This window comes from Neophocaena asiaeorientalis, unplaced genomic scaffold (assembly GCF_003031525.2).
Source record: "Neophocaena asiaeorientalis asiaeorientalis breed wild unplaced genomic scaffold, Neophocaena_asiaeorientalis_V1.1 scaffold253, whole genome shotgun sequence".
Classification (NCBI taxonomy): Eukaryota; Metazoa; Chordata; class Mammalia; order Artiodactyla; family Phocoenidae; genus Neophocaena; species Neophocaena asiaeorientalis.
The window spans coordinates 1651283-1677986 of NW_020174553.1; the positions used below are offsets into that span (position 1 = coordinate 1651283).

A 26704-nucleotide genomic window follows, 5' to 3' on the forward strand; every position below is an offset into this window, starting at 1 on the left:
TATAAAAAAAAAAGTAAAAAAAAAAAGAGTAATATTATAAATCTTTCAAAAATAAATATTTTATAATGCAAATAAATAGCACACATATATTTTACATTCTGTGGCATATCTAAATTGTTATGTGTCAAGTTTATATAATGAGTGTATTTTATCTTTTTTTGCCAGACTGAATGTATCGTTTTGTTCTGGCCATACAAGGATCTGAAAAACGCTGGAGACTTACTTTTAAATTATGGTTGGAATACTCTCGGTTTGTGCTAATATTGCCCTGTCCATAGAGAATATATGTGGAGAATCCCCACACGTGTCTAACACTGCAAAATGTAACATGACTTCAAAAATGTGTAGCTGTCAACATCTCAGATCATAGAGTCTCTGACTTAACTGTGAGTGAAAGGGTAATAGGGAGAGTGCGACAGGGGAAGGAAGACCATTGTAATTGCTAAATAAGACTGATTTGTGACTGCAAATGGATTCCCTTTGCTGAAAGAATATATAATTTAGTAGGGACAATGATATTTATGGAAATAATTATACCTAAGGAATATTTTTAAAATTTACATTGAGAAAGCTATAAATTGGTACAGAGATTAAAAACTAACCAAAATTGTCAAATGTCTATTGATCAGTTACAGTTACAGACTAGAGCTTCATGGTACCATTTCAAAAACTTGGTTTTGGAGTGAAAGGAACGTGCGTTTAATCCCTGCTCTACCATTTAATAGTTAGGTAAATGTGTAATCTAAACATCTTTGAACTTCAGAGCCCTCAAAATGGGAATAATTAATTCACATGCATTTGTTTTGTGGACTTGAGGTTATGAATATCTGTGCCATGCCCAGAACACACACTACGGTCCTTCAACTATCACTATCATTTTAAGACCTAGACAAACCATGTTTGAGCTACATCTATAAATATAACAATGAATGCAAAGAATAAAAGTTACATTAAAAAAAACAAGTAAAAATGGAAACAGAAATCTATGAGTGTGCTGAGCTCTCACATCTGAAGAACTAGTGCCATTTTCTATCTCTTCTGAAGGTCTGGGAGTCTCTTCCAATGCAGATCTCGTACGGTAATTGTGTTGGTTTGCTTGCTGCTTTTTGGATTCTCCAAGATCCAGGAAATGTTCATGAGTATGATTCTGGAAAAAAGTAAATTAAATTTATTTGGAGTATGCTTAAAGAACACCTTTTACTTTAAAAGTTGTTTTTTTTTTTTTTTTTTGGAGGCGGACTCTCAACCAATGCGCCACCAGGGAAGCCCTAAAAGTTGTATTTTTTAATGATAAAAAACCCATTCATATTTAAGATATCCCATAAGTAGACGAAACTATAGTACCACCTCAAATATCTTAACATTAAGTTAAAACACAGGTTTATGATATGTTGAAATTCACTTGCTGATTGACAGGTTATAAAAACTTTTTTTTCTGATGAGGATTCATAATAACAGACTAAGCCTAACACTGAACTCTCCTGTACTTACGCCAAACCTATAGAACAGATATAAGAAAGAGGACCACAGACTGGGAGGCATACATAATAAGGCAGAGGCAAACTAGAAAACAAAATGGTGATCACAAAGCTAACCGATCACTATGAGACTTGGACACCAGGTGACTAGCTCTCTCTTCTGCTGCAGGCAAATGTGAGAAAAAAGTCTTCTTCAGCAGATGAGAAAACAACTAAGACTGATCAAAATAACTGAAAGTCCAACATGGTTATATGACGGAAAAAACTAAACAAAAAGAATAATTTACACCTGAAAAAAAAAAACCCAACTTGTGAATATAAAAAAATAGAAGGAAAATACTAAAAATTACCTTTGAAAAAAGAGACTGACATCAGACTTATATATACAACATATCGTGCAATAAATCATACAATAAGAAAAAGGAACACTATCTTTAAAGTGTGGACAGAAAATAATTTTTGAACCTATTAGTTATATCCTCAGTCCTATGAACCTATAGTTATATCCTCACTTTTTTTTTTTCTCTCTTCTCATTAACTTTGTTTTAATGGATCTCAAAATTCTGTGACAGATTTCTGGTCAAGTTGTTTCCATTAAAAAGTACTGATTTAAAAACTAGTAAGTTAAAACTGCCACATACAGAAAAACAAATGGTCCACAAAACATTCTCTGTTTCTTCAAGGTTTTATGATGCATTGTTATCCATCAGTCTTTTACTATTCAGCTTAAATGGCTGATCGAGACAAACAGTCCTGAGACAGTTCTTCCACCACTGGTTAAGACTGGGGTGCCCGGTACTGGCGATAATATTCATTTAGCCTTCTGAGCTTTCTGGGCAGACATGGTGACCTTGCCAGCTCCAGCTGCCTTCTTGTCCACTGATCTGACGACACCGATAGCAACTGCCTGTCTCATGTCACGAACAGCAAAGCGACAGTCAGAGGAGCTCTCAACACACAAGGGGGCTTGCCAGGAACCTAACAGTGGCAGGCAGCACCACCACCTTTCAAGAATTTGAGGCCATCTTCCAGAAGCCCCTTCCCAGAACAGTGACCAATCTTCTCCTTCAGGTCAGCAACCCTGCAGGCTGTGTGAGCTGAGCTGTGGTACAATCCAGAACGGGTGCACAGCCAGCACTGACTTAGCTTGGATGGCTCAGGATAATCCCTTGAGCTGTGAAGCTGGCTGCTTCCATCATTCATGGGTTATTTTTGCTGTCAGGAACCACAAAGCTATTATGGCTAGCAGCTCTGACAGACACGTTCTTGACACTGAGGTCTACATTGTCTCAGAAGAGCTTCACCCAAGGCTTCACGTGCACTGCAACAGTTTTTTTTTTTTAAACTTCAGCTGTAATGACGACTGAAGCAAAGGTGATCACATGCCAGATTTGAGAACCCCAGTCTGCAACTGGCCCACAGGGACAGTACCAATACTACCTGGAGGGGCAGGCACCAAGGGCTTGTCCATTAGACAAGTCGGTGGCAGGATGCCATTCAGAGTTTTAAGCTGCATGGTTCCACTGGCAGTGCCATCCTTATGGGTGACTTTCCATCCCTTGAACCACCACACATTAGCACTTGGCTCCAGCACGTTGTCACCATTCCAGTAAGAAATCAGCAAAAACACGACTGTATTGGGGTTGCAGACAGTTTTCCTAATGTGGGTGTTGATTCTTTAATTTCCTCTTAACTCTTCTGGCTGTAGGGTGCTCAGTGGAATCCATTTTGTTAACAACAAACAAAGTCTAATATCAGTCAAGTTCAAGTTCATGTGGTTCCCTTTTTCTCTCCAGAAACTTTCAGAATACTCTCTGTTTTAGATATTTTCAAATCTTACTATAATGTGCTTAATTGAGGTTTTAAATTTTTTAATTTTGTATTCTTTTTTCCTTATTCTAGTTGGCATGCTATGCATTTGCTCAGCTAGAGATTAATTCTAGGAAATTCTGGATCATTTTTCCAACTCTTTTCTCCGTCTGTATATTTTTTCTTCTTTGAAGACTCTTACCAAATAAAGCTTTTTTTTTTTTACTATGTACTTCTAATCTCTCTGTGTATACAACATACACATTACATAAACACACACATACATGTTTTTCACATTTCCCTCATTCTCTCCATCAATTTATCCCTTGTTGATGCATTCTGAAGAGTTCTTCAACTTGACATTCCAGCTTGTTAACTTATTTTTCAGTGTTTTGTATTCCTCTATTCAACCCATCCATTGAGTTCTCCATTTCAAAGACAAGATGTTTCATCCCAATTTCTCCAACAGAACCCTCTCCAAAACAGCTTGCTGCTACATCATGTTTCCAATATCCTCTCTTATCTCTCTCAGAATAATATGCTGTGTTGAATATCTGAGTATGTTTGGCTCTGGTTTCACAAGTGTATTGGGTGGCACTTGGGAAGGGAGGGAAAAAGAAAAAATCTAGGTCTTGCCCTGTCTCCTAAAAAAGATTCTGTATGTGTATGGGGGGATGGGGCTGTGTACCTCAAGACCTATAATACTGCAAACCTGAGTTCAACCAGTCTCTGTCTCTCCATCACCTCCACTCTCCAGTTCCCTCCCCACAGTCTTGTCACTTCTTCCCTGCACTTTACCTCTACGCTTGCTGAGGCTGTTAACTTGTAAAAGCCAAGTGAAATAAAAGACATTTTCACATACAAGGATACAAGATTTACTCCACACAGATTCTCTTTAAAAGAATTACTGAAGGGTTCTGTAATTTTGCAAAAATTTGGGAAAATATGTAAAAAAGGAAATAATATTCAACTATAATCTCATAAGCTTTGAGTAATTTATTGTTAAGAATGTAATGGATCTTGCTTCTTTCATTTAAATATTATTTATCTACACAAATCTATTTCATTAAAAATTGCTTTTTGTTTCATTTTGTAAAGCTTTATCCACGATTTTGCATTTCATTAGAATAAATTCCAAGTCAAAGAACATGTTTTTAATGCCTTAATATATAATGCGTAAGAAAAAGCTGGTTGTCAACCAACATCTGTTCCCCGCTTCTTGCACAGAAAATGAAATTTTCATTGTCAGAATTTCATGTGACTAAATTCTGGTCAATGGGATATCTGGCACAATGTTGCAGAACAACTTCAAAAAACCTTCCTCAGGAGAGCATATGTACCCTCTGCAACTTCCTCACTGATATGATCTTCCATCTTGCAGCCTTATATGAAAATGCTGACATCTTGAGGCATGAAGTCAAATTCACACATAAGAAAATCAGAAATATTTAAAGAGCTTCAGTTCTCAACACAGAGGGCATCAAACCAGATCTTGACCACCTACTGAGGCTTTTAAATCTGAGAGAAATATATTTCCCTCAAGGGGAATAAATAAACATTTAAGAGAAATTAAGTAAATTTAAGGCACTATAATTTGGGGACCAAACCTATTATCAAAAATCAACTTTATAATTGCTTTCTAAACAGTTTTTTTTGTATTAATTTATACAACCCCCCTGCACAGTTAGTACCCTCTACTATTAGAGGGAAAAAAATAATGCAACTCTGAGATGAAAGGTAGCATCTCATAACTTCTACATCTGTGATTATCAACAGGAGGTGCTTTCAAACCTTTCTCCAGTCTCATAAAATTTGAAAAACAAATGTTTTTCGTATGTTATAAACACTACTGTCCCACTTGCTTTTTTTCACTTAACAAATACATCATGAACGTTTCTCCAAGGCAACGGAGTGAGCTCTAACTCATTTCTTTAAAAAGCTGTAGAGTATTCCATGGGTATATATATGTCATGACATCCTACCTTTCGTCGACCAATAAACACTAAAGTTATTCCAGTTTTTGCCACCAGAGACACTATAAATATCTGCATGCAGACACAAGTATATACATTCACATCAATTCTTTTCTTTCTAAAAAAATAGTCTTCGAAGTACCACTACTGGATTAAAAGATAAGCACATCCTTTTAATTTTTACAGATATTACCATATTCCATCCATAAAAGTGGCAGCCAATAGAAGCTCACAATCATTATATGAATTATGTCCCCACATCCTTGGATTCAGAGCCAAGGATACCCAAAAAAGGGTATGCTTTCCAGCCACCATGAAAAAAACCACCACCACCAACAACAACAAAAACCTAAAAATGAAAAGATTATTTCAGATTATACTAACAGAAACTGTAGCAGTGTAGGGTCCTACTGATGCCAAGGTATGATACCCTTAGTAAAGGAAAACATAAAATAATTGCAAAGGACTACTTGAGTCCTTTGAAGAGTCACAAAACAGAAAAGGTAGCTGTAATAAAGGAAACTACTTTAGAAGGTCTGAGGAACTCAAATAAGAGGAAGGAGCACAAAGCTGGGTCTAGAGACCAGTCAACCCTTGACACTCAAGAAGGTTAAGTACATATCTCTGCCAGATTAGGGCATAACCAGTTGAAATCCACTGGACTGAAAAGTTTTTCCAGAGTAGGATGACAGACAAACCAACAGGGCAAACTAGTAGGGACAATTTACCTATCTTAATGGAGAAAATGAGAACTATTATTTATAGCAGCACAGCTGTCTTAATTACCTGCAATAACAAATAGGTGCAAAACAGTAAAAAAAAAAAAAAAAGTGTAGGACAAAATAAAACCAGAACACTGTTTTACAGTGTGCCATCAATGGCAGAACTAAAAAAAAGATCTTGCTTAGGCTTAAGGTGTAATTTATTAGATTTAACAGGCATATTACAATTGGCATTTGGGGAAAAGGTATGCTAGAAAGTAGGAAATGTAATATTAAAGATAATCCAAAGATAATCGAGAATTAGCTATGTTAACTTTATTTCACTGGTTAAATATCCTGTCTACAATATTAACATGTTTAATTACAAAACGGTCACTGTACTTATGAAGCAAATATTAAACATCTAAGTAATTACTATTTACCTTGGAGACAGTGGGCATTTTATTCTCTTTTGGAACTGTGAAGTGTTTTCTTTTCTCTTCTGATCTGTAAGTCTTTATTTCTTCTTCTCCCTTTGCAGTTCTCCATTCTTCTTGCCTACTGAAAGAGAATTAAAAGCCACATATAATCTGTAATGTTTATAACTGATTTCTCCCCAAAGGGAATGTTAGGTATCAGAGAGGGGATGTTACTTCTGATGCCTTCTTTTCAGATGAGGCATGTGATAAAGATTTCTGAGTTTAATTTCATAGATTGTGAGCTCTGGACATTGAGCATTAAATGACTGGAATACTGGAAAGACAGACTCTGTCCACTTGAACTAGATACTACCGTTTCTACTATTGTCTTTGGCAAATAAAGTTTTAGGATCTGGGAACACGGTTACTCCTAAGGTAACTGCTCCAAGGATTAAAAACAGAATTTATTTATTCTTCAAAACTTATGTCAGTGTTGGGCTTACGCTGTGATAATCTTATATGCAATACAGATAGCTGGAATTTTTAAAAAAAACAATAAGGCACAACAGACCCTTGAGGTAGAACTAACATTAACTCCCGAAGCCCTGAAAGAACTACATTCTCTCCAGTGAAAGGCAGGTCAGGCTTCAGCCACTGAAAAAACTTCAACTCTATCCAGGTATCAAGCAGAATTTGAGCAACAGAAGTTTTGAGGAACATTAACTGTGAACTTTAACTTCATGGAACCTGAACTCACAAGGACAAGAGAATTCTTAAAAAATTTTAATTCCTTAAGACTTTAAGGTTTTTGAACTGGAAGGGTATTTAATCTTTGAACTTTAATTTTTCCCTGGAGATATCACAGTTGGAAGGGAGTTAATATTCGAACCTGGAAGAGCTCTATAATGTTGACATTTTATTACTTGGGTATATCAATGTTGTCATTTTATACTTAATTGCAGAATCTCTAATGAGGCTGGTCAAGATTCTGAATGGAAACGAGTGAACTTGAATCTTGTGAAAAGAATGCCCTTGGATTTAATTTTGTTTGTTCTTAATTTGTTTTTTTTTAATTAAACTTTTTTATTGAGATAACTATGTTCTCTGTTTTTTTCTGAGATAACTGTATGTTCACATACAGTTCTAAGAAATAATACAAAGAGGTTCCTTGTGTCCTTTACCTAGCTTCCCCCAATGGTAATATCTTGCACAACTATAGTACAACATCATAACCTGGATCTGGATATTGATACTACCCACTGATATTCAGAGCTCCCCAGTTTTACTTCCACTCATGTGTGTGTGTTTGTATTTAGTTCTCTCCGAGTTTATCACATGTGTACGTTTGTGTATCCATTGGCCCAGTGAAGATACAGAAAGAACATTTCCATTACCACAAAGGTCCCTTGCGGTGCCCTTTTAATGATCATAGCCACCTTCTTCTCCTCCTCAGCCCTTCCTCTTCACAATGTCTAGCAACCACCAATCTGTTCTCCATCTCTATACTTTTGTCATTTCAAGAGTAGTCCATAAATGGATTAATACATAACCTTTGAGACTGGTTGCTCACTGTAATTCCCTGAAGATTCAATCAAGTTGTGTATCAACAGGTTGTTCCTGTTTAATGCAGTCTTATTCTATGGTGTGGAAATACCATAGTTTGTTTAATCATACACCCACTGAAGGACATCTGGGTTGTTTCTAGGTTTTGGCTATTACGAATAAAGCTGCTACACATTTGTGTACAGGTTTTTGTGTGAAAATAAGTTTAATTTCTTTGGGATAAATCCCCAAACAGTGCAATCAATGAATCATATGATAGTCCTATGTTTAGGTTTTTAAAAAGATGCCAAACTCTTTTCCGGAGTGGCTGCACCATTTTACATTCCCACCAGCAATGCATGGGGGATCCAGTTTCTCCACACCCTTCCCAGCATTTGGTGCTGTCATTGTATTTCAGCCATTCTGATAGGTACATAGATTATTTCACTGAAGTTTTAATTTGCGTTTCACTAATGGCTAATGATGTTGAGTATCTTTTCATGTGCTTATTTGCCATCTGTATATACTCTTTGATGAAATGTCTGTTCATAGCTTTTGCCCAATTTTCTAATTGGATTGCTTTGTTTACTGCTGAGTTTTGAGAGTTCTTTATATATAATAGATATTAATCCTTTGTTGGCTATGGGATTGGATTTAATTTTAATGCAAAGCTCCAGGAAGGCCGAATACTCTTTGAAGTAATGGCCACAGCCTCGCTGGACCATACGCTCAATGGTCAAGCTCAAAGAGAGAGAGATAAAAAGGTGACGAATATCTGGAGAGAAACAAATCTTCCCCACTGTTCCATGTGCAGGGACCTCCACCACCAACGAGCAACCCACTCCTGGACGCTTTTCACCTCCTTACTCATTCTTGTCTAGGGGAGGAGGAGTGAACTAATTAATTAGGATGCTCTAGAAGGAAAATCCAGCTTAGCATGGCCCAGTTCTATGCCCTGTTTGCCATGTATACATTCTTCTCTGCACTTTAAAGAAGCAAACCAGCTGCCTCACATGGGGAGAAACACCGTGGCCCAGTGGTACCTTTTGCTGGGGTTCAGTATTAGGAAGCACACGTTCATGCAGATAAAAGTCACGTTCTTCACAGCCGTATGAATAATAAAATATGCTCATTTCCTGTCTTACTCTTTTGTGTTATTTTTTACTCCTTCAAAACTATTTTTAAAATGATGGGTATTATTTATTGCACCCTCTTCAAACCTTAACATTAGAATTAAAAAGTAGACAGGAACACAGCTAAAGAACATCTGGGTATATTTGTCATCAGATAAAGTTATGGTTCAAATTCGAGCTTTAGGTGTATAATCCTAAAACCTAACACAAATTTGAGTGTTGTCCAATCAAAAAAGCATAATATATATAAACATTCAGATTACAAATATTTTTAATCATATAATTACTCTTATCTTTTAAGAACTAGGAAATCCTAAAATCAAATTTGATCTTCCTATGTTTTTTGTTATAGTACAGTATTATAATATATAGTCAGTATTAGTTGGGGCTCATATGGACCTCATTCATGAGTATTTCATTAATAAAGAATCAAAAGGAATTGGATATAAATGTCCCTCATAGCAATGACCTTTAGAATAGGATTACATAAATCAATACTTTTTAATTTACATATGTATACTTTTAAGTATAAAAAATATTTTAAAATACTTATATAATCTATTACCAGTAAATAATGTATTTTCACTATGCCTCTGAATGATGTGGTGTGAATGATTCGTAAAATCCACAGAAAAATAAATTATAACAAACTATGAATGTGTTTTAAGATACAGTTAAACAAGACAAACTAAGATTTAAATATGCTACTCAGTAAAATCTCATATTTGTTCAAGCCAGATTTATAATCCCCCCCCATTCACCTTAACACTCCCCCCATATCATTTACATGAATCATCCTAGAAAGGGACATATACTGAAATTTAACTTTTCTCCAGAGTCATGAATAGTTTAAAACATTAGCTCTGCAGATAAACTTAAATTAGAGCTAAAAAGGTACTCTGAAGACTGTAATTCAAAATGAATACAAACAACTGTGGTACATAAAAATTCATAATTCCCCTTCCTTACCTGGCTACACCAGCTGATAGTTCAGGTACTACCACCCTTCGACTCCAAGCTACAAGATCCCGCTCTGTGGCTATTTCACTTCTTGGTGCATTACTATGCATTTGCCGTACACCTTCGATTTGACCACTACGCCTTAGTCCTACATTAGGTGGTGAATGAACCTCTGAGGTAGAACTTGTAGAGCCTAAGTGAAAAAATTAATACAGTTAAGTTCTATTTAGACACACTTCTCCATTAGCTTCTAACAGGAAACACACACACACAGACACAGACACACACACACACACACACACACAAACACACCAGGGGAAAAAATCCATACTGTCTTCCACATGAAACTTCATAGTGCTGTGGCAAATAATCAGTAAGTAAGTAAGTAAGTTCTATTTAGAGACACTTCTCCATTAGCTTCTAACAGGAAACACAAACACACACACACACACACACACACACAAACACACCAGGGGGAAAAAAATCCATACTGTCTTCCACATGAAACTTCACAGTGCTGTGGCAAATAATCACATCACCAAATTAGGAGCTAAACCACAAGCAAAAGCTTTATGAAAACAGAACATGGCTATTCAGTTGACTAGATAAGTTAATGAATGAATCATGACTATGGACTGTTAAGCTCCAAAGATGTAAAACCTAATATTACTTAAAAAAAAATTGCCCACTGTGTATTTTTGGGAAAACTATATAAGAAGCAAAAACAGACACAAACCCAAGGACATTTATGGTTCATAAATTTTCTCTAAAGTTTAGTAATATACAACATTAAGGATGGTGAGATGTTCGAGAATGTAGCTTTGAATGTATTCCATAAATTATTGAATAAATTTATTTTTAACATTTTTCTAAATTATTCGGGTTTATTATAGGAGATTTGGAAGAATATATACATTAATAAACTCATTATCCATAGTGTGAAACCTTATATTAAGAATATTTTTTTAGGTCATTAAATATTCTTCAAAACCATGATCATTTTGGCAGCCTAATATTTCACATAATGGATTTACCATATTTGTTTAATTGCTTCTCTACTGCTGTAGGTTTAGACTGCTTCAATTTTTTTAAATATTTCACTTAAGAATCACTGCTTACCTCTACTTAAACGGCTGGTATTACTGATACCTGCTTCACCAGAACGTCTCAGGTCTTGCTCCTGTTGTAGTCTTTGAATCATACTGTCCAGTGGGCTGATCTCCTGGTTTGCTTGCTGACTTAAAACTTGGTTCAGTCCTACGTAAACCACAAAAATGCTAAGGATATTTCAAACCATGTTACTTATCAACCTCACTTTGAGTCCATAATTAAACATTAATTTTGCTTGAGTAAAAGACCTAAAATGAGCAACTGTGAATGACGGGAGAGAGAGAGAGAAAAAAAAAAAGAAACATGCCCCCTTCAATCTTCATTAAAAATAACGATGATGATGAAGACATAACTTTTACTTAGTGTTTACCATGATTCAGGTACTCATATAATCATTACAATACCACAATCCCATGGGTATTATTAATTCTACCTTATAGATAAGAAAATCAAAATAACTATTCCAAGTCATATATCTAATAAGTGGCAAAAGAAGGATTTCATCTTAGATCTTCTTTTAAAAAAGGCAAATCTGATTACCCACTTTCTCAAAAAGCTTTACTGCTTCATTCAACAAATTCTTGAGTGCCCATTACGTATGAGGAACTACACCAAGAAACTGAGGATCCAGTGGTGAACAAGATACATCACGGTCCCTGACCATCAGGGAGCTAACATTCTAATGGGGAAACTGAATGATAAACCCATACACAAATGAAGATTGGGAAAAAATGTTGTCAACATAAAGAAGGTGATGAGATAGAGAAAATGGGGAAGGAGAGAAATGGGAACTACCTACGGTGAGTCAGAAAAGTCAAAGAAGCCCACTTTGAAAAGGAAACATTTGAGTGAGACTTGAAGAAAAAAAAGAATTAGTCACCCATGTGAAGAGCTAGAAATACACTCTGGACAGAAGGTAAGAGCTAATACAAAAGCTCTGAAGTAGGGAGGAACTTGGTGTATTTTAACCCATCCTGCTTTTCCTCCAACATCAATTCTCACCCACACCAGTGATATGAGACTACCTGACTCTTTTACTCTCGTAATAGGATATACACCTTTATGCTTTGGAGCTTTTGACCACTTCAAGTACAAATGTGATAAATGCTAACATCCTTCAAGCACCAAGAGAAATGGCATCTCCATATTTCCTATGTGAAATCTTTCCAGACTACCCCTGAAACACTAATGCAATGCTATGTAATAGCAAATGCTATGTAAATAGTTCCCTGCAAGTAGCAAATTCAAGTTTAGCTTTTTGGAACTTTCTGGGGTTTTCTTCCCAAATATCTTCTATACGGGGTTGGCTGACTCCACAGATGCTGAATCCAGGAATACGGAGGACTGACTGTGTACATACCTTAGTACTCAGCCCAATATAGAAAGAAAGCCCACTACTTATTAGTTCTTCAAAAGCATGAATTTTCTTATCCATCTTAATATTCTAATTCTAAATCTAGAACAATGCTAGGCATATAAAGATGCTCAATCCTGCTGAACAAATAAGAAAATGTTATGAGATATATGAAAGGCATTGCCACAAGAGAGAAAACAGCAATTAATATTGGGTGTGTGGGAATGTAAGCAAGGACTTGATGCGATCAGACTTTTAGAGTGGGTTAGTAAGATACAAAGTATATTCTGAAACGAAGTAGTAGTAGTATGAAGGTATAAGAAAAGAGGAAATTACATGTATTAATAAGCACATAAGGTTATTTCATTTTATAAGAGAAAACTAAAATTCAATGAGATAAAATAACTTGACCAAGGTCACAAAGCTACAAAGTGGTAAAAGTGAACAGAGGTAAAAATTAAAATGCCTACGGACGCCTCTTTCCTGGTATACTGGTGAGAAAACATCTCATGTTTGAATCTGACACAGCTCAAGTTTACAACTGAGAAAACATTTAAAGTGTATTGTTCAGTGTAGATATAACAAAACTGCACTCAAACCAACTTATTACAATATCCAACATGTATGTTTACCTAACTCTACTTCCCCAAATAAATTTTACTACAGATCTAGATTTGCAAATAGAAACATAATTAGAAATGATGCTAAAATTTTTTCAAAAAGTATTTTTCTTTTGTTCTATTTTTGTACCTGGCAAGTCTAAAATAACGAAGGAAATGATATTTACCCTGAATTCTGTGAACTACTAGAACACTTAAAAATTCTGTGACTCACTCTGAAGCCATAATTATTGCTCTGGGTTCTCTTGTAGCCCGATACTATAACTGGTGTCTATTTCATTTTCAAGATCAAGTCCACTTGTTACTCTATGGGCAGCTTGGCATGGAAGAAAGAACAATGGACTGGGAGTCAGAGCTGGATGTGAGTCCCTACGATTCCATGTACTTTAACTTGAACAAGACATAATGTTAAATTTTCATTTTCTCAATTTTTAGAATTGGGACACCACAGATAAAAGGATTAAATGAGTGTTATTTATGAAAGCCCTTTAAAAACTGTTAAATGAAGGGAAGAATAATCACGATAATTAAATAGCACTGATATTTTAATAAATGAGTCCTTTTCTTATTTCCCTGTGCCTGAAATCCCAGCCTAGGTACCTGACTAGACCTGGGAAAGATCTGATTCTTGCCAGTTCCCCACTAAGGGAATGAAGACATTTATCTTAATTTCAGTCCTATGACCAAGACTTCTCTAACAATTGTGAATTCTCTAATCTGAATGCCTGCCTAGATTTCTCAAATCCTGCCTTTTCTTGGATTGAGTTCATGCTGTGTCCACGTACTGAAACATTTTAGTTTCACATACTCTAGATTCTTTATTATAATTTCACATGCCCAATCCTTTAAGAAAATAAGAGATGATTGATTTTTCTGTGCTGCTTACAGATTCTAAATTCATTATTTAAAAGTTAACTCATTATATATTACACCCCATAATGTCCTTCATATCTACTTAGAAGTTTTGTCCATTTATGCTAGTTGAGAACCTAAACTGTTTTCATAAACATTTTTCTAGTCTAAAATATAACAAAGATTCATAATTGCAAAACTGGTTTAACTTTCTTTACAGTCCTTCCATTTATTTTCACTTAATAAATTAGAGCTGTTCTTCTTGCCAAAAGCAGGGAAGAAGCCTGTAGACCTTGTCTCCATTTCAACTCCCATTCGATTCTTCAACTAATTCAACTTTCACCCTCCAAAACAGCAACACTTTTCATTCCTATCTTAACTTTTCTTAAACTTTTAAAAGTTGATCACTTCTTAAAACAATCGTTAACATGAACAGGCTATCTAGTCTTTTATTTATTTTTAATATTTATTTATTTATTTGGCTGTGCCAAGTCTTAGTTGAGGCATGCAGGATGGGATCTTCGTTTGTCACATGCAGGAGCTTTCAGTTGCCACATGCGAACTCTTAGTTGTGGCATGTGGGATCTAGTTCCCTGACCAGGGATTGAACCCAGGCCCCCTGCATTGGGAAAGCAGAGTCTTAGCCACTGGACCACCAGGGACGTCCCCTAGGTTATCTAGTCTTATTCTCTCTCTCACATCATACTATTATTTGCTTTAATAATTATTCATAATTTTTAACTATGTATTTGTTTATAACTGTTTACTAATCTAACTCATCCACGAGAGCAAGGATTGCATTTGTTTAGTTCACTGCTGAATACCACAGCTTAGCAAGTGTCAGTGACAGAGGAGATTCACAATGTATGTTACTGAATGAATAAATAAATGAACTGACTCATCTCATACCAAATATAGACTTACCCTATTAGTCCTCAGAAGGTTATAAATAGATATAGACCAAAATTATTGCTTTAAACCTCCAATGCTTAACTGTCTTGCAATACTTAAGCATTATTCAAAGAACTTTAGAGAATTATAAAAATCATTTTACTTCTCATCTGTTCAAAACAATTAAAAACAAAGTTCTACCCAATTATCAATTTTATAAGATTTCAATAGGAAAAGGAAAATTTAGCATGGAATTAAAATGAGCATTTACCTGAGGAAGTTACCCCCATCTGAGGGATGAGTTGCTCCTCCCTGCAATTTTCACGACCAGGAACTAATCTCTGATATCTTGATGGATGAGGGTTACCATCGACATCAACCAAAAAAGGCGGCGGCATCAGATGAGGTGCTTGCTGTGTCTGTTCATCTAATACAAAATTGTTGGCATCACGGATAAGGGGCCGATAATCACTGTGAAAGAACATTTGATCTGCTATCTATAAAAAGAAAGGCCCACAAAAGAATGGACAAAGAAAAATTTATCATTATAGATTTCTAATGGAAGGCAAACATTTTAATATAAATCATGGTATTAATAATATAAAAGAATATTATTTTCTTGAATTAACTGTAAATAAATCTTTGTATGTTCTACATTAAATTTTACGATTAGAAAAGTAGCTGCTTTGACTTGAGGATACGGGGTGGGGGAAAGGTAAACTGGGACAAAGTGAGAGAGTGGCATGGACATACATTCACTACCAAATGTAAAATAGCTAGTGGGAAGCAGCCGCATAGCACAGGGAGATCACATAGAGGGGTGGGATAGGGCGGGTGGGAGGGAGGCAGATGCAAGAGGGAAGAGATATGGGGATATATGTATATGTATAACTGATTCACTTTGTTATAAAGCAGAAACTAACACACCATTGTAAAGCAATTATACTCCAGTAAAGATGTTAAAAAAAAAAAAAAAGTAGTTGCTTTAAAGTTTCCCTGGAATAGGAAGAGACTGTATTCATAAAAAAAAACATTAAAAATAAGTTACATAATTTCAAATTAAATGGTAAAATTAAATCTAGGCATAAATCTTTCAGCAGTACTTTTACTTTCCCAGGGCTATCATGCTTTATCTTATCTTTAAAATTACTAAATATGGTAATTATTTGTTTTAGCACTTTGCAACAAGAAATCAATTTATTCTCTGAATTAAACTCTTTAATGAAACCACTCATACAATTTAAGAAAATCCGTAAGTATACAGTAAGCATGGTTTATATAATAATAATATAAAAAATTAACGACATGATTTTCTAGGAGAATAAGCATTTTCTCTAAAATTTCTGAATATAAAAATTATTAACATGAACTCATACCTGACACATCTGTAAATTTAAATTTTATCATTTAATTTGGAATTTCTTAAACCTGAACGCTTCAGTTTTTACTATGATAACCTTTTAAACAACTCTACCACAGATAAACAATTAAAATCTTTTAGTCACTAATCTCAGATAGGGCCTTTAATATTTAAAAATATTAACTACCATCACAGTAGGCCATACATTTTTTTTTTTTTTTGCGGTACGCGGGCCTCTCACCACCGCGGGCACTCCCGTCGCGGAGCACAGGCTCCGGACGCACAGGCTCAGCTGCCATGGCTCACAGGCCCAGCCGCTCCGCGGCACGCAGAACCCTCCCGGACCAGGGCACGAACCCGCGTCCCCTGCATCGGCAGGTGGACTCCCAACCACTGCGCCACCACATTTTTTTGAGAACCACATAAAAGCCACAGAATTGTACCGCAGACAAATGCATATTCTCCATATAAGTAAAACATTTTACAGAATTTCAACAAATCCCTCTATGGACATCTCCATCTCCAATACCCATCTTATATACCCCAACCTAAGAACTGCAATCTAGACCTTTCTAGCAGGCTAAGTAAAAGGTTATTTCTTCTGAAATATAAAATTATCACTTCCCTCCCCAAAATACAACCCCTAAACATCTATGGATTTAAAAACAAACAAACAAACAACTATAAGGAGTAGATATACAGTCATCGTACTCTACCTTGTCATATTTGCTACTGGAGCCAAAGCCAAAAATTAAAAGATGTCCATGAGAGTCTGTGCATGCAAAATGCTGCCCATCAGGAGAGCATTTGCAGTCAAATACTGCACCATGTCCTTGGCCTTCAATCTGAAATGTATTTAACCAACAATCAGAAAACTGCCATTAAAATATAAAGAACTGGCTGGTCACTATTGTTACTAAAATTCTATGATAAAAGATATGTAAGTATATATCCTAATGAAGTGAAGATATAACAAACACAGTATAGTAACAAAATTTGTGAATATTCATGAAAAGTGCCAGATTAAAAGCCTTGAAAAACAACGTATTATCTTTATCCATAGACCAGACACAAGTCAGGAAATAAAACACCACCATTCTCCCCCACCCATAGTTCTGCTTCATGTCTGTAACCCGGATTTAAAATGAAATTGCACCTTACAGTCCATCTCATCTGCATTTAATCAAGCCCTTTCAGCAAAGGCTGACAATGTGGAGTAACTGTAGCAATTTTTTGGTAACTCTTGAAGTAACAGCCAGAGATCACTGCTCACAAGACACTAAATTTTTCTTCTTGGTAATAAATTCCCTTGATGGTCTGACTCATTTTTTAAATGGTGAATTTCAAAGGTTAAAGAAAAGGTTTTTTTTACCTGATAATTGTTTTCTGTTTTCCAGTTCCATTAATCCAGAACGAATGGGTTTCTCCCTGCAACCTGTCAATCAAACAGAGGTGGCCAATCACCACTCTGAATTTTTTTGCTCTCAGTGCTTCTTCAGACTATGTTCCAGTTGAAAACTTCTTTAGCAGTGTTCTGAAAGAGGTAAAAATTCTACCCTATCTAAAGCACAACTAGGGACTGAATTTCAGAAAACAACTAAAATAGGGAGTTGACTCCCTAACAAATAACAACTAAGGATGATTTTCAACAAATGTGACTGGATTTCTGGATTAGCAGAATCGGAACACACACACATTATCAGGTAAGAAATACCTCCTCTCTGTTCCGGTATCCACTGATCTAGAACAAATTGGTTTTATTAGTAATATCCCAATATCCCAGTAAATGCTTGGAAAAGAGAGAAGTGGTAATTTTCTTTCTTTAGTGTTAAAAATATGGCACAGGGATGAATGTACAGTTCACCAAGTACAGAAGTGAAATTAAAACTTTGAAGAATAGTTGATTTTTCAAGGAAGGTTTGCATTTTGGTCAAAAGAGAAAATGTTGTTCTAAAAGAAAGGGCTCTGCCTAAGAAGTTTATATAGTACCACAAATGGGATTACCTCAAAAAGAAAACTAATTTTTCCTTTGGCTTGTTGAAAAGAAGGAATGAGCACACAGGTGTTTATTAATGCTGTTTTGAACGGTGATAATAATGGAAAAGAAATAAGAATAAATTTCCTTAAAATTTAATCACATGAAAGAAAACTGGTGAAGTAATCTAACGTCTAATACACTAAAAGACATAACATAAAAGCAAGAAAATGAGTAAGTGAAACAGGATCATTTCTTGGTTGTGAAGAAAGTTGGAGGATAAGATAACAGAGAAAGGGAACTGATTCCAAGTCTACTTTAAAACTGTTCAAAAACAAGAAAGAACTACTTCTCTAGATTAACCTAAGGGCATTAGTAGCTATATAGCTTCGTATTTTCCAAAAACGAAAGAATATAAGCGAAATGTCAGGATTCACATCTCTATTTTTCAGTGTTGTCTAGGGAAATAAAAAGTTACATGAACTGTTATAATACCTAATCACACGAACAAAGTTTAGCTCTATATAGAATTTTACATAAAAAACTCAAGACCAAAGAATTAAAAGTGTCTTGGCCATGTGTTGTTAGATGTTTTATTTACCTCAATTCACTCAAAATTTCACAAAAGACAGAGAAAAAAAACAAAAAAACCCCAACTACTTTATAAATCTAATATAATAAATGCTCCCAGAACTGTAATACTATTCTAAGTTTACAATTCTAAGTATACAGTAGAACAGAGGAAGAGATCTGAGAGTCTGACTCAGCAATGCCAAAGTATGTCTGATGGATGTTCATAAGCATGGTATCCTTTATATAATGTTTAGACCATCTTGCTCTACATTCTTCTTTTGGGGAGGTGGCGCAGGGGGGAGTGGTGGTGAGGATTAATCAACCCTATACCCATGCTACCTACCAATGTTGCCACATTTACTGTTAGTAGAAGATCTCTGAGAGAATACTTGGGAGAGGCAGAACTTCTAAAGCTCTAAAAAAGCAAAGAAAAAATAGCAATCCTATTGAAGATCACCGTGTTGCTATACAATAACACATGCCACTGTGAGTATGGCAGGATGGTACAAATTCTCTTGGTATAAGCCATCTGTATAACTCCAGAGTGACTTTTATATGGAGAATATGAAAGTGTATTTCAAAAGTACATTATTTGGATTAACTATTAAAGAAGACAATGGATCTGCTTTACTTACAAACCAATTAGAAAAGGTGCCCATAACCTTACTATGTAAAATGCCAGATTTATCTTCAGAAAAAGCTCCTCAGATAATAAACAGCCCTAACTACAAAATGCCGTCTAGCCTTTCCAGTTGATCAAAGTAGGAAAATATTTTACTTTCCTATACAGCTAAATATACCCTAGCTATTTTTATGATTTATGCTATAATTAACTAAGCCAACCATTAAAAATAGTTAAATACTTCTCTCTGAAAGGGATTTCATCTTCTTAAACCAGGGTCAGAATATTTATGACTAAGAATTCTTAAAGAAAAAATTTAATAATGAAGGCACTATTTGAGTATGCATGTGTAACTAAAAAGCAATGAGATTTACATTCAAAAACTAAAAGGAAGAAAATATCCTTTCTATTCATATTAAAGTTATATGAACGTATATATTATATATCAACTACACTTCAATTAAAAAATACATTTAGATAAAAAGGTATATGAACCTATCATAAAATTAAATGCTCAATAGAAAAAGTCAACATAAAATTTAACATTGTACATAACTTATGCTAGTACTTATAGCATGCTCTAGTAAGTTTAAAAACAGAAAGAAATGAATAATAACAAATTTTCAAAATCAGTGAATTTTAGATGAACTATTCCCCTAATAGTATCAAGTATGCTTGCTAAACATTATTTGGGACATATGAAAACAAAGACCACATAATAAAAGTCATACTTGCTAAACCACAGTAAGGAAAGCTGAGAAAATCCATGAGGTAATATTCACTAATAAGTGTAAAAATTTCAAGAAGAATAGGAGTTAAAAGAAAACAGAAAAATACATTCAGCAACTATGATAAGGTTATTTTGTTTTGTTTTTTAAAGTGAGAGATGAAAAGACCAGACAAGTTAAAATAATGACTCCTTTGTAGGAAAATTCTCATACTGACTAAAGAATTCTAGAAATATTTCCAAGAAATGAGCAGCACAATCTTGTTAGTTTAGAAGTTTACACTGAACTTGGAAAAAAAATCAATGCAAAAACTTATGAATTAAAGAGTTTTGATGATGACAGAATTGTCATATTTAATGAAGAATACTAGTACCCTTTTCAAGGCAGAATACAAGCCACAACTTCTAATATAATTCTTGTGAATTAGAAAGATGAATAATTAAAGGAGACAGAAGACTGTCGCCTAAGACTGAAGAGACCTCTCCTCTAGTAATGGGTAAATCACTTAATATCTCTGCGAAATGATAAAGGTCATTTAAATGATCACTAGAGTCCTACCCACTTCTAAAATCCTAACACCTAATATTCAGGAAGCCTTTTTTGGAAGAACTGGACAACCTGAAAATGAGGTATGCTAAAAGCACCAGAATACAGACTAAAATTATAGGGTCTAAGTTACGTCAATGGTGAGGAACACACAGAGATGAATATGAGTAGTATGTACTCCTAAAGGAACTCAACACAAATCAGGATGCTTAAAAAACTGGCTTGCTTAGGCAGAATCATCCTTTTATGGAATTATTCCAAGTCTATGACCACAGTCAATTTTGGGCTCTCATTCATTTTTTAAAATATACCATTGATTAGAAGGGAGTAAGTATCTCACCTAGAAAATACTCCACAATTTCAAATGAGGAACCTTTCAAAATATCCTAATAATTTTATGGGATAGATTCATATTCCAAGAATAAAAGAGCTGAGAAACTAAATTTATGCTAAGAATTACCCTTAGAAAGTCTTATGTATAAAGAACCTTTAAAGCTATCAACCTGGGGGAAAATAAACTTAATTAAGAATGTACCCTAGATGCTGGAGATAGACATTGTCATACCTATGATTAAAATATGCTTAGGTCACCTTCTAATTACTACTATAGTAACGGTGTAAACCAAGAATATATCTTAAGGGAAGCTATCCACACTCCAACAGTCCAGGTGTCATCAAGTTACTTTAAAAGATTATTCCTAAATAAATGTTTACTTTAACATTGAAAATTCTTTAATTAATGGTAACATTATTACATATGAATTGAAGATAGCTATTTAAAATAAATGGTGCCAAGATAAATAAGTTTATATAAAAAAGGAAACTGTTGTAACTGACTTAATAAAACCAGTAGATATATTAAAGTGATTCTGAAGAATCAACTCTAATGTTCATCAAAAGAAAAATGTATTACTAAAATAAATAACTCATCTTCAAATTTAACACCATTTCGTTTACCCATATTCTGATTTCTCTGAGGGAAGTAATACTATTAATCAAGTCCTCCTTGAAACTGATTCTCCTCCTTTGGCCTCTCTGACATAGCATGGTGTCTTCCCAACACACTTTCTGGAGATTGTAATCTCTTCTCCATTCTGCTAAACATGACTAAGGTTGACCCTTAAATGATGAAGGAGGTTAGGAGCGCCAACCCTTTGCACAGTCAAAAATCCACATATAACTATATAGCCAGCCCTCCATATATACGCAGTTCCTCTGTATCGACGGTCTGCATCCCGTGGATTCAACCAACCGCGGACTGGGTAGTACTACAGTATTTACTATTGAAAAAATCCGCATGTAAGTGGACCTGCACAACTCAAGCCAATGTTGTTCAAGGGTCAACTGTATTTCTAAATGTTTAGTTTTAAGCCCTCTACACTGTCCTCTCTATCTCCATGACATCTTTCTACACGGAAGACTACACTTCTTTCTCTCTACAACTAGCCTCTCCAAGTAGTCTATTTCCAAGTGCTGGCTGTCCATTTCCACAAAAAGTCCAACACTACATCACGATAAACATATTTAAAAAATCCGTTTTCTTTCACATCTCTCATATTTCCATTAAGAGTATCACTGTTGTCAAGATCACCTAGGCTCAATACTCTTAACACATTTATTAAATTTTCTGTCACTCTCTAGCTCTAATCCTTCTATCAGCACAGAACACCAAGTCCTATGTATGTTTTTCTTTCACAAATTTACTACCTGTCGCTACAATGTTTCATCATGACTTCACTGATGAAAGCAGATCTCCCCCACCTATCCAATTTCATACCTGAAACACTACCATTGGCAACCAAAATATTTTTCTCTTAAGTTTCTAGAATATAAAGTAATTCACCAAAACCCCCACTAGGTTAGCTATTCTCTATGTTTACAAGTAATTTGAGGGCACCAACAAGCCACTTCAATTTATGCTTTTCATTTTATCACCCATTTTTCAAAGTCTATCCCAGAAAAACTTTCCAAATTACTCTATGAACATGTCTTAACATTTCTTATTTGGCTATTTATATAATATTCCTCTTACTTATAAAATTATCTTCTGACACAACTGTTATTTATCTTTCAAGGCATAATTCCAATTCTTCCTCCTCTGACCATCCACCCTGAAGTTATCCTTACATTTTTAGATATACCAATTATCTTTTCTCATATGCCACACTACCACCTCAAACTATTTAGCCATACTTATCTTTTCAGGTATATTTTATCTCCCCAACTTAACTGCAAGCTGGATTAAAAACAAAAACAAAAGAAGGACCACGTCCTACTCTTCCCATATTCTGTGTTTATGTACAATATCACTCAAGTGTCTGCTAATCAAAATGTTTTCACCTGCATGTTTACATTCCGTAATTTTACATACTTTCCCTTATAACTATCAAATCTCAAAATATCCTTGTGATAGCAACTCATGGAACATGTCAAAATTACTACATAAAAAAAAGTAATTCACCAAATATAATATAGTATGACAAGCTCACATTCATGGCAACAAATATTAGGATATGTTTTTGATATCAAGATATAGAATGAGAAAGAGACAGAATCTAAAGAACCCCAGAAACCTGAAAGAAAATGACAATAACTGAAGTTTACAATCAGAAGATTGAAGGTAATTTCTTATGCAGAGAGGCTGAAACAAAGAATGGAAGTATCAGAAAAATCCTTTTAACAAACAGACTGCAGGTATATGACATCCTGTTAGATGATGATAGATAGGTAATGAGATAAAAGGGAAGGAACGAAAGAGGGAAGGAAGGAGAAAAAGAAAGGAGAAAGAGAGATGGAGGAAGAGAGAGGAAGAGAAAAAAAGGTCTTGAAATCTTGATTCACAAGAGAACACGATATGAGATACACCTATTTCAAGCTTCTTTCTCCCTTTCCTAGATACATGCAGCTACAATTGTCCAAAACTAAACTAGAGGTCACACTGAGAACATGTTAATGTCAGAAGTATGCATGTGCAAAAATTCTGAGTGGTGGATTGGCAGCCTCTGCTTGTTTGGAACGTTGCAAGGAGAAATATATTGTTCTGGATTAGTGGACACTGGAACATTTTTTTAAAATCTCAAGTAAAAGAAAGGTTAACAATTATAAAAAATAAGGAAAATTTAATTAAATAAATGAAAACTGTTATTTGGAATTTACCCATGAAACAACAAAAGCAAAGCAAAAATCAAATTCAGTAAAATTGCTTTCTAGCCAGAGACACTGTACTCTTCAATTAAAATCAAAACCAGACAAAAGGCAACAAACTAGAGCTCTGAATAACATTACAGAAATAGAACGATATGGAGAAAAAGAGACAGACAGACAGACACAGCTAGAACAATAGAAATAGAGAAAAGAGCGCAGAAAAGATAAAGCAAAAGTGCCAGAGACACGAGGAAAGCTACAAATCCCCCTCCAAACATCTTTAGTTTCTACCTAATCATAAAATGGCCTAGTACTAAGAAATTTCAAAGTCACTTTTCGTATCTTTTCAAATTAAGTTAATACTCATTTCATTAAACTTGTAGTTAAAACTTAGCTGTACTGTGATAAATTTAAAGGGGAAAAAGGCTATAAAAAACAACTTTGTATTTTAGGAACATTTATGGGTGTATTAAACTTCTAAACTTGCCTACCTCTTTTGGGGGGATGGGGAATATAATACAAAAACCCTCAACTTTAGTTCAGAGAGTTTGCACACATTTTCAAGTTATTCTGCGAAATAATTTATCTGCCTCTTAGCATTTAATAGGAGTTTACAGCCTTTTAACTAGAATTTAGAACAACTCTTATCAAAACAAGATACCTCCTGTCACATCCAAAGACAGAACATCAATAGTTTGAAATATTCTTAATATACACTATCAGTCTTCAATAAAATATCCCCAAATACTCAACTTTTGCCCTGAATACTCAAGCTATATAGGATCTATTCAGCTGAAACATGAATAATTGACAGAGTTAGTAGACGAATGTAAATAAGTATAGCTTAAGGTCTAGAATTTAGGTTTTTTAAAGAATAAAGTTATCTTATGTTCACAAAGTTCTCTACAATATTCTCTTTAGCTCCTTTCTCTGGTTCATTAAAAAAGAGGAAAGAAAGGCTCTAGCCTTCCACCTTACATATTATGCTTTTCCAACAAATGCTTTTAAAAGTTTACATTGTTTTATTTTTAGTTAAAGATGAAACAACAGAGGGGTTAGGGGAGTGCAAGGAGCATGTATTGTCTATCCCATTTGATACCCTGAGTTATACCATCTCATCATACACTTCTTACAAGTAACAAAAACAAACCCAGCACCCACCCCCAACTGCTTTTATCATTCAGATCCTCTATTAAGAGGAAAGTTAGCAATAAAAATGAGGAAAATAACCCCATCAGTTTTTCTAGACACCACCACCAGCAAGTTGAGAATTTATAAGATTTTGAAATGAAATGAATTAGGGGATTATGTAAGCATACAAGAAATTAAATATTTTTATCTCAACTCTCAATCTTAAATCTTTTAATCTGTTTACAGATTTAGGTGGTGCTAAAATATTTTAAAAACTGTACTTGATACAGGAAAAAGAAAAAAGGAATTAGAAAATTTATCTGAATGATGACTATCACGTGCCATACTACAATAAAATGTTAATGTTTCAAAATATTTTAAAATTTATTAACTTTACTAATAAATCTATTAAAATGCAATTACCATACGTCAAACATGGACTTTTAAAACATTCAACCTTTGAAACCACTGAAGATATATTTTTTATTCTAAAAATGTTTTAAAGATTTTTAACTTCTGTAATAGGTAAGAAAAGTGCAGTAAAATGCTGATTAACATAAAATAATTATTTGTTACATGGTTTCATTACTTTTCGCAAAGCATTATAAATTTCAAGTAGAAAATTCAATTATCATAAAAAGACAAATATTAAAGCAGTACTCTCAAAATACACTTGATAAAAACCTGCATTTTTAAGAATTTGTATATAGAATTTTTGCTCTTTTAAAGGTACAGTTTACATTCCTTATTTTCTGGCCATAGGTGTAATAGTGAATTTATTCAATACTTCTAAGCTTCAATCTAAAAACTCAAATGAAATATTACTTAATCTCAATACTTTGTGTAAACTTTTACAATTTCTAGTCTAGAAATGGGGTATATTCCACTAGAATTATTCATCTTTAAATCATCCAAGATATTATAACGAATCCCTCTACATGGTGATCAAAAGGTATTAATTAAATTGAACTTATGATTACTAGTACAATCTAATATCATGGATTGAATTTGTACTTGATCAACTTCTATGTTATTTTAGTAACTCAAAAACTTACTGATTAGCTACACACAACCAAATAGTTATAACTATAGCCAAAACTCAACATTCATGATAGCAGACAGTGAACACAAGCTTCTACTTCTCCCTCAAATGGTTTTTATTTTCTTAATAGCAATGCTGGATGCTTTATCTTCTATCTGTCTATAGATTAAAAAAAAAAAAATGAAGTGAACAAAGGAGTGAAGAGCAAAAAGTAGGGCACTTAGGCAACTTGTAAATTAAGAGACAGAAAAATCATCAAGCTACATAATAAGATCTCAAAAGATCTACTCAAAGTTACTATCACTATGAAAACATTTTCCCCCTGGACATATCACTAACTGGACACAGCTGGGGAATTAGCTATGTAATGACCAACCACAACTAGAGATAGCATTAAGAACACATTAGCAGGGGACAAAAATCATGGGTTTAAACCCCAAATGCCCGTATGATAGCTCTGTGATTTACGTAAACCAGGGCAAATCACTTCATCTCTGTACGGTTTCTGCATTCATAAAACCAGTAACAATAAAATCTACCCTAATTATATTACAAGGTTTTCATGAGACCCAAATGAGGTATTAAGTATTTTCGAAGTAGAAGAATTTTGGAAGCTATTAAAAAGCATGCAAAAAATTAAAGTGAGTATCTGTATTTTAATGTGATGAGGGGTAGCTTATGTTCCAGCTTTTTAAATGCAAGATATATTTTTAATCCTTTTTAGTCTATGTTTTGTTTTTC

General features: G+C 34.5%; 1 protein-coding gene across 1 annotated transcript in view; it reads right to left on the minus strand.

Moving 5' to 3' along the window:
- PHIP (PHIP subunit of CUL4-Ring ligase complex) overlaps positions 1 to 26704 on the minus strand; it is a 112174-nt gene that overhangs the window by 41950 nt on the left and 43520 nt on the right. Inside the window, exons 12-17 of the mRNA XM_024757414.1 lie at positions 16919 to 17047; positions 15114 to 15339; positions 11135 to 11272; positions 10025 to 10208; positions 6405 to 6522; positions 1007 to 1147 (exon numbers count right to left, since the gene is read on the minus strand). Of these exons, the coding sequence (XP_024613182.1) occupies positions 1007 to 1147; positions 6405 to 6522; positions 10025 to 10208; positions 11135 to 11272; positions 15114 to 15339; positions 16919 to 17047 (936 nt within the window). The remainder of the gene's footprint in view (positions 1 to 1006; positions 1148 to 6404; positions 6523 to 10024; positions 10209 to 11134; positions 11273 to 15113; positions 15340 to 16918; positions 17048 to 26704) is intronic.